Raw genomic sequence first — 8,513 nt, 5'->3', positions numbered from 1 at the left:
ATGCGCGGGTATCTCCCCCTTCTACTGGCTCTCTCCGCCTCTTACACCACCATCACTGCGCTTCCTCGGCCAGTCATCGTTGCTCGTGAGCCTGCCGACGAGCCCAAATACTCAGTTGTACCCCTGGAGCCCGGCGACAATGATTCTGGCGACGACGATTCAGGAAGCGATGACAGTGGGAGCGGCAGCCAAGGCAGCGGCAGCGGCAGCGGCAATGGCGACGACGAAGATGGCGATGGGATCGTGACAGTCATTCAGACCGTGGTCAAGACGAAGAAGCCCGTCACACATGTTGTCACGAAAACAGGCGATGCGAGTACGGTCACGGCCCCCGGAAAGACGGTCACAAAGGCTGTCACCAAGGCCGTTCCTACCACCATCTCAATCATCAACGTCGATGAACAACCACAACCACAACCGATCACCCGAACTGTGACCGTGGCTCCCGAGCCCAGTGTTTCTGAACCCTTTGTCCCCGAACCTAGTGCTCCCAAGCCCAAGCCGTCTCAGGAACCGGAGCCTACTAGCGAGCCAGCAACCACGACCACCTCCAAGGAGGCCCCCCAGTCGACATCTGAAGTTACCTCTGAGACCTCAAGCTCAGCTCCGGCTCCAGCGCCGACCTCTGAACCAGAGCCCCAACTGCCAGGTCCGCCCGCTGAACCGAAGGAGTCAACTCAGGAGTTAACAACATCGACGATCTCCACGACATCTACGACATCCAGCTGCGCAAACTCTGCTCCCCCTGCCGAGACCAGGGTTCAGCCTCCTCCTTTCCCTGCTCCGCCTATGTTCACAAGCACTATTACCATCCCCGTGCCGACCACCTTCGCTACACTAACGACAAGCGACACTACCACGATTCCTCAGGAGACGGCAGCCCCCTCCAACGACATCCCGGTTGAGGTTCACCCTTCCCCAGAGACCAACGTGGGTGGCCATGAAACTCAGGTCGAGCCCCAGCCTCAGCCGACAATCACCGTGCCTTTTCAGGCTCCGATACACCTCACTACGCTCGTCACTTCTATCACCACCACCTCGGTTGCTCAAGTTGTAGACCCTGAGCCAACACCTCCTGCGCAATCACAGGATGATGGCTCGTGGCATACCACCTACCCTGCGGGTTGGAACGGCACCGTGCTCTCAGTTTGATACACCACATGATTTACGAAAAAGTTTGACCGATCATTGAATTCACGTTTCAGCATGTGTTTAATGAACAGGATAAAGGCAAGGTAAGCGGCATGGAAGGCGAATGGGAAACTGCACATGGATCCATGGCATAGCGTCCGCATGGGAGTATCCTAAAGGTTTTCTTTGTACCATTTTTTTTTCATACCACTATAGACCCATGGACAGGCGCATACGGACCAAGCGCTGGGCCGTATTGTCCATATGTAATGAGTACTTAATTTCAATTGATATCACATCTTTCAAGTTACAGAGTGTCTGGTGAACAAAGAGATAACTGGCACATAACGTAGGTAACCATGGTGAGCTCTGCTAGTGGACCGTGAAACAAACCGCATTACCCATTGTGGATATGGCCGGTCACCTGGTTGGCTGCTTAAATGATGTATCAATGGATTATTCTGACTACAAACGAAAGAATAAAGAATGCTAGCACGAATGAATGAGACTACGCAGGCCACCAAAACGTGGCGAAACTGCAGTAAAATTGAAACTGACAGGTCTCAAGAACAATCCCAAGCTTCAATATGACCAAATTTTGCAGTTCTTCTCACCCACGAGATAAATACAGCGCATCCCGCAACCAAGGCAGCATGGACAGACTCAACCCTCTCCGCTCACTTCATCCGACTGCAAGAGTGTCACCATAAGCCACAAGATACCGGCTGAACCAGGGCCCTCTACAACTTTTGCAGTATATACCCCAGCTTCCACATAGTTCGTCATTCTCTCCTGTGTAGATCGACAGCTACTGACCACCCCCAGCACCACCCAAGCAGCCGGTGACAGCATTGCATCATGGACGTCGTTTTCGGACCTTTCGAGCAGCCTTACGGGGTCAACAGCACCACCGACACCGCAAAGGAATCCAAGAAGCCTAAAGATCCCTCCAAGGCAATTGCCATCGTCTTAAGTGTGATGATCGGGCTCTTCGTCGCCACCCTCGCCGGGGCCGCCTACGTCACCTACAAGGAACGTGCCAAGAACCGCAAGCTGAAGGAGACCAATGTTGCGACTGCGCCGGAGAATGCTTGAGGGAATGCCCTAATATGTTGCGATGGTGGAGGATTGGCAAGGGCTGTCGTGCTTCTGAGTGTGCCCCTGGTCAAGTTAGGAGGAGAGTGTTCCATGGACTGAAGTGCGGCTTCATGCCTTAACCTGGACAAGTGCACACATGTTCATTTCTTCAAGGGGGATAGAGTTCTTGACTTATCACTTTAATTATTACAACGTCATGAATACCGGGGCCAGTCCACGTCTTCCGTCTACACCGTCAAGTTCCAGGTTGTCGTTTACACGTGCACCCCGGCAGCCAAGGATCGTAGCTGATTCGACAACCAATGGTTCCAGTGATGCAGAACTCGCTTTCAGCTGTCTCAGAAGGATAGGTTCCCACTCTTTGTAAAACAACACCTGATTGGCAGCCTCACGAGCCCTCATCACGATTAACACGACCGCCCAGCATCAGGAACCCCAACCCTATGCAAAGGGCATCACCGCTAACAAGTAAAAAAAACCCACAATAAGTCACGCAGTGTGACGGGCCTCGAGCCTCGTCTTCGAAAGCCATCTCACCATTGTTGCTGCTCTTCCACCCTTGGCTTCTCCAATGAGACTGATCCACGTCCCGGGGGTCGACCCCACCGCTTCTTCCACAGAATGGCGCTGGGCAGCAATTCACTCAAGCCAACGTGATGCGAGGCGGTATGTGAGAAAAGGGGGAGGGGACCTGGCATGTTTAAATGCGGCCCCCTTGGGAGAACTGTCTGGAAAAGTTTGAATGCGAACCTATCCTTTTATCCTGACAAGTCAAGGTTGAAACTCGCAATTCTACAAGTTTACGCTTCAACGCTTCGGTCCGTCTTCCCCACATCTCGCCGGCTCCGCCTCCGATCTTGCCGATCTTCCCCGGAGCACCGGATCCAAAATGCAATTCTTTACTCCCCGTCTTCGGCCAACGGCCACAATAGCCACCCTCTTCATTCTCTTTTCATGTCTCATCCTCCCATCTCTGGCAACACCTTCAACAGACCTCACCATTCCAGAGGCACCTCCCAAGGACCTTGTCGCCCACACACTGGTCAGGCGCGCTGAGGAGGCCGGCTCGGGCTGTAGTACTGAGGGACAGTGGCACTGCATGACCAACTCATTCCAGAGATGCGCATCCGGGCACTGGTCTGTGGAGATGGCCATGTCAGAGGGGACCAAGTGCACACCCGCAGGATATACAGACGATTACAACTTTCAGATTGAGCGAGACGGAGACGGACAGGACGACGACGATGACAACGGTGGACAATCCAGCAGCACAAGCGATGGGGGCCAGAGCGTGGGACCCAAGAGTTCTGTCAGTAAGACAATGGCGGTGGCTGTTCTTGGGCTCTGGGCGGCAGTGGGCTTTTTCGTCTAGGGGTCTACAGGGGAAAGGCTGGGCGGCGTTTGGGATTTGGTTGTCATCTGATGTCTGGATGGTAAGGGATAGATATGGACTTTTGGGACCATGGCTGGCTCAAAAGAGCCACAGGAATAGGGTCATAAGTTTACAGTAACAGAAAGGTTAACAAACTCAAGTTCCATCTCGCATTTGCTACTGTAGTGCTTATTAGTTCATATAAATGAACACCCGTCAAGAGGGTTGCATCAGACGCGGCCACCCATCTCCACCAATACCCGTCGACCATGATGCCGTATTGGGAAATCATGGATCCCAAGCTCCGCCCATCAACGGCTCAATCCGCCAGAAAGTCAACCAAGCCGGAGGTTCGGCTCCTACCCTTGATGCGTGCTCTATACACGCCAGCTATAGGGATGGTACCATCTCCCACTCTCGGGCGGCCCTACCTTCGGCACATGGCATGGGGATGGGAGATCCCTGTCTAGCCCTTGGGGATGTGGGTGGTTGTAGTAGCAGTCTCGGCCCTCCCGTTTCACCATTTCCCCCGAGCGCGCGACTCGATTGGTTTCTCCTCCAATCGGCAACGACCTGCCGATATATCTCAGGAGCTGTCAGGACCACTATCGAGGGGCATGTGCTGCGCACGCGATGAAGCTTGAAACTATGTATATACTGACCTGGTGCCATCCATGGTGAAGTCGTAGCTCTCTCTGTTTGTGCTTTCAATCGCTTCTACATTCTCTCGTTTTGTTTTCTTGATTCGTTTCTCTCGCTTATTTCGTCTCCGAATCGTCAGTCTCTCATTTACCAGCCGCGCTTGATCTGGATATCGTCGCCCGAAAATGGTAAACTTCAAGTATCTCGGTGCCCTTCTCGGCGCCGCCCCGGCTCTGGCAGCCTTTGGCGCTACCGAGTCTGGTAACAACTTGGTCGTTGACTCTGGCAACTCCAACGGCTTCTCCATCACCGTCAGCAAGAGCGACTGCTCCATCAACTCCATCAAGTTCCGCGGCACCGAGTACCAGTACAAGTCGCAGACCTCTCACATCGCCTCTGGCCTTGGCTCGGCCTCTCTCTCGTACACCACCATCAGCAGTGCGTCCAAGTAGATCTTTGTCTGAACCAAAGGCTAACCAAAGACTAGACAAGTATGTCAAGGTTACTTGCACTGCTAACAACGGTGACTTTGCCCTCACCCACTACTACGTGGTCCAGAACGGCCAGAGCATCGTCTACATGGCCACTGACACCAAGTCTGAGCCCAAGATTGGTGAGCTCCGCTACATTGCTCGCCTCGACAACTCCAAGCTGCCCGACGAGTACCCCTTCGGCGATGCCTCCAACACGTCTGGTGGCTCTGCCGTTGAGGGCTCTGACGTCTTCCTCGTCAACGGTCAGACCCGCTCCAAGTTCTACTCTTCGGAGCGCTTCATCGACAACGGCGTCTACTGCTTCCGCAACAGCGCAAAGGATGTCCACGCCTGCATGGTTGCTCACCCCTCGCGCTCTTACGAGAAGAGCTCCGGCGGCCCCTTCTTCCGCGATATCAACACCAACAACAACGGCGGCTTCAGCGCTCTCACCTTCTACATGAACTCGAACCACGCTCAGACTGAGGCCTACCGCCAGGGCTTCCACGGGCCGTACGCCCTCTCCTTCTCCCGCTCTGGCGTCCCCAAGCAGAAGGACTTTGACTTTAGCTTCTTCAGCCAGCTGTCCATCTCCGGTTTCACCACCGACGCTTCTCGCGGCAGGGTCAGCGGCAAGGCCACTGGCGTCCAGTCCGGATTCCAGGGCGTCGTTCACTGGTACAACAGCAACTACCAGTACTGGACCTACACCTCTTCCAACGGCGACTTCACCTCTCCTTTCATGGTTCCCGGCACTTACACCATGGTCCTCTACCAGGGTGAGCTCAAGGTCGCTTCCAAGAGCGTGAGCGTCTCGGCCGGCGGTACCGCCTCCTCCTCCATCGCTGCCGACTCGGACATCACCACTGGCAAGCACACGAGCGTCTTCCGTATCGGCGACTGGGACGGCCAGCCCAAGGGTTTCCGCAACGCTGACAAGCAGCTTCGCATGCACCCTAGCGACAAGCGCATGTCCAGCTGGGGCCCTCTGACCTACACCGTTGGATCCAGCTCCGTCGGCGACTTCCCCATGGCCCTGTTCAAGACCGTCAACAACCCCGTCACCATCAAGTTCAACCTCGACTCTGCCATCTCTGGCCAGGCTACCCTCCGTATCGGCACTACCTTGGCCTTTGCTAGCGGCCGCCCCCAGGTCGTCGTCAACAACAGCTTCACCAAGGCTTTCGGTGCGCCTACCAAGGTCGACTCTCGAGGTGTTACCCGTGGTGCCTACCGTGGTCTCGGCGAGGTGTACGATGCTGTCATCCCTGCCGGCACTCTCAAGAAGGGTGCCAACACCATCACCATTGAGGTTATCTCGGGAAGCTCTGGCACCACCTACCTGAACCCCAACTTCATCTTTGATGCCGTTGAGCTGTTCTACTAAGCAGCTGTTGGAATATGCCTGGGCTCTTCCTAGACATGTTGTCACATAGACTTATTCACCTTGTACATATTAGTAAAGGCCATATAATTTAGTTGAGCTTGCTTCCGGCCATTTGACATGCGCGTTCCGTGAATGTGACGACCACTTTTTGTGAATACCTTCAACCCACCACTCGCGAATTGCGTTGGCCAGTCTCGTACCAGCACTCATGGCCTTGGCATTGTGTCTGCCATGGCTCACACCCTCTGATTGGGTTCCCCTCCATGGTGACCTCATTGGAGATTAATAGAGTTAGTTAGTCGTGATCTGGCTGCAGCCTTCTCAGTTGACACGGACTTTGCGGACTTGGTCAAATGGCTTATATCAGCCAATATGTTAGTGCTAGACCCGGATTTGTGAGCAAATCTGGAGAACTGCTGGTTCCGGTACTAACAAAAGCGGGGCATACACCTTTGGACAATGTCCGAACAGGAGGGTGTATAAGTGCAAGCACTTCGTCATGAAGGTCAAACAAACCTCGATTCCATTTATCTATTCTATTCAATCAATATCCATCTCATCCAAGATGGCATCCTCTCAAGGAACTATCCTCTTGACTGGCGCCAATGGGGGACTTGGTTCTGCCATTGTTGCCGATATCCTCAAGAAACCTGACTTGGCCAACAACTACACTGGCATGTATACTGTCAGGAAAGCTGCGACAGCGACGCAACTCAAGAAGGTTCTCAGTTCTGCCCCTAAAGCACATCAACATGATATAGTGGACATGGATCTTGGCTCGCTTTCCAGCACTCGAAAGGCAGCCACTGAGATCAACCAGCGTGTTGCTGCTGGGGAGTTCCCCCCTATCAGAGCCCTTATTCTCAACGCCGCATACCAAGACCACGAGAAGATTGTAAGTGAAAAAAATGTTGACACGACAAGGTGCTAACAGTTGTAGACCATGACGGATGATGGATACGAGACCACTTGGCAAGTCAACTATCTGGCGAACCAGCTGTTGGCTCTTCTCCTTCTCCAAAGTATGGACAAAGAAAAGGGTAGGATCCTCATACTCGGTAGTTGGTCGCACGAGTGAGTTACTCTAAGCAAATAAAGTTGGGACACACTGACACTGACTTCAGCATCGACGATGAACGAAACAACGTCAACGGTGAGCCTTATAAAGGTTGGGATACTCTTTTCCCTGGAGCAGAGGAGCTCGCCAAAGGCAAGTGGAGTAGGCCAGACACCGGTGGAGGATGGTTTACCGGTTATCGGAGATATGGAGCAAGCAAGCTCTGCGCTGTGATGCTCATGTAAGTCGAACCTTAAAAGGCTTTTCAGAATCATCAACTAATGGTTCCAGGCATGAATTGGCGAGCCGCCTCGCTAGAGACCCAGAATTGTCTCATGTTTCGGTAGTTGGGTTGGATCCTGGGGCCATGGGCTCTGATCTTACTCGACGAGGCGGTTTTCTGATGACAACTGTTGGAGTCAGGTGGCTTCTTCCGCTCATGGCTCCCATTGCTGTCAAGTTCAACCCCAATGGGCTATTCCGCCCACTGTGGAAGAGCGCGGGAGATGCAGTTCGTCTCTGCTTCGAGGTTGAAGTACCAGCAGGCAAGTTACTGTATCTAAATGGCACAGACGAGCTGGATACCGGAAGAGAGTCCAAAAACGTCGCCAATCGGAACGCTCTGTGGGCGTATGGACTCGAGGCGGCGCAAATCAAGCAGGGGGATACGATCTTGCGAGATTGGAAGTAAGACGATGTTAGTTGATTGCGCAAGGCGAAGGTAACGGTGGTGTTGATAATGTAATCTTATTGTGTCGGTTTCTCCCGTCGGGAACTTGATACCTGGACAAAAACAAGCGTATTTCCGCTCCTAATTTTGACAGGCGAGGACCGTCGCCTTCCTTCAGCAAGGGGGTGTTTTGGTCCCTGTCATGATTCCCAGAGGGAATGTGACTGGCTTCAAAGATGCCATTGATCAGCGATTCTCGCTCGCCAAGATGCAAGCTTCGATCTTTGCGCAATGTTTCCTCATAAGACAATCCGATAAGGAGGAGACAGGATCGTCCCGAGTGCAACACAGTCGTCTGCCGGTGAGCCCAGGTACGCTGCAGGGGCCAGGAGAGAAAAAAGTCGAGCAGAGTCTCCTGACTTCCCCATAAAGGTTTTGGCGAGAAAACGGTAGCGACGGTAGCGACGGCAGGCACGGCATGGGACGAGATGAAAGCTAGGCCAAGACTGCCAGGGCTGGGATCAGGGTCGATGATAGGGCTAGGGAGGATATCCCCAACGGTCCAGGGGGACGAGGAACGGAGAAAATCAGACACAGCTTAGCCTCGGCAGCGGAGGCAAGGTTGGTGGTGTTTTAGACCGGTGATCCGTCAACGTTCGTGTGGACGGGATGGCAGGAGCCGA

The 8,513-nt window shown here is 53.6% G+C and overlaps 4 protein-coding genes across 4 annotated transcripts; all 4 read left to right on the top strand.

Moving 5' to 3' along the window:
• NCS54_00086900 (Hypothetical protein) lies at positions 1-1,152 on the top strand (the record flags this gene model as incomplete). Its single annotated transcript, XM_053146506.1, has 1 exon — positions 1-1,152. One exon carries the CDS (start codon positions 1-3, stop codon positions 1,150-1,152), a length of 1,152 nt encoding a protein of 383 aa, XP_053002481.1.
• Positions 1,153-3,118: 1,966 nt separating this feature from the next.
• Positions 3,119-3,601, top strand: NCS54_00086800 (Hypothetical protein; the record flags this gene model as incomplete). Its single annotated transcript, XM_053146505.1, has 1 exon — positions 3,119-3,601. One exon carries the CDS (start codon positions 3,119-3,121, stop codon positions 3,599-3,601), a length of 483 nt encoding a protein of 160 aa, XP_053002480.1.
• Positions 3,602-4,428: 827 nt separating this feature from the next.
• On the top strand, positions 4,429-6,103 carry NCS54_00086700 (Rhamnogalacturonate lyase; the record flags this gene model as incomplete). Its single annotated transcript, XM_053146504.1, has 2 exons — positions 4,429-4,681; positions 4,731-6,103. 2 exons carry the CDS (start codon positions 4,429-4,431, stop codon positions 6,101-6,103), a joined length of 1,626 nt encoding a protein of 541 aa, XP_053002479.1.
• A 556-nt stretch (positions 6,104-6,659) lies between these two features.
• NCS54_00086600 (Hypothetical protein) lies at positions 6,660-7,851 on the top strand (the record flags this gene model as incomplete). Its single annotated transcript, XM_053146503.1, has 4 exons — positions 6,660-6,998; positions 7,044-7,177; positions 7,228-7,401; positions 7,452-7,851. The coding sequence occupies exons 1-4, from the start codon at positions 6,669-6,671 to the stop codon at positions 7,849-7,851; spliced, it is 1,038 nt and encodes a 345-aa protein (XP_053002478.1). The 5' UTR covers positions 6,660-6,668.
• Between the last annotated feature and the right edge of the window lie 662 nt (positions 7,852-8,513).

Source organism: Fusarium falciforme, chromosome 1 (genome assembly GCF_026873545.1).
Source record: "Fusarium falciforme chromosome 1, complete sequence".
NCBI lineage: Eukaryota > Fungi > Ascomycota > Sordariomycetes > Hypocreales > Nectriaceae > Fusarium > Fusarium falciforme.
This window is presented reverse-complemented; position numbering and strand designations above follow the sequence as displayed.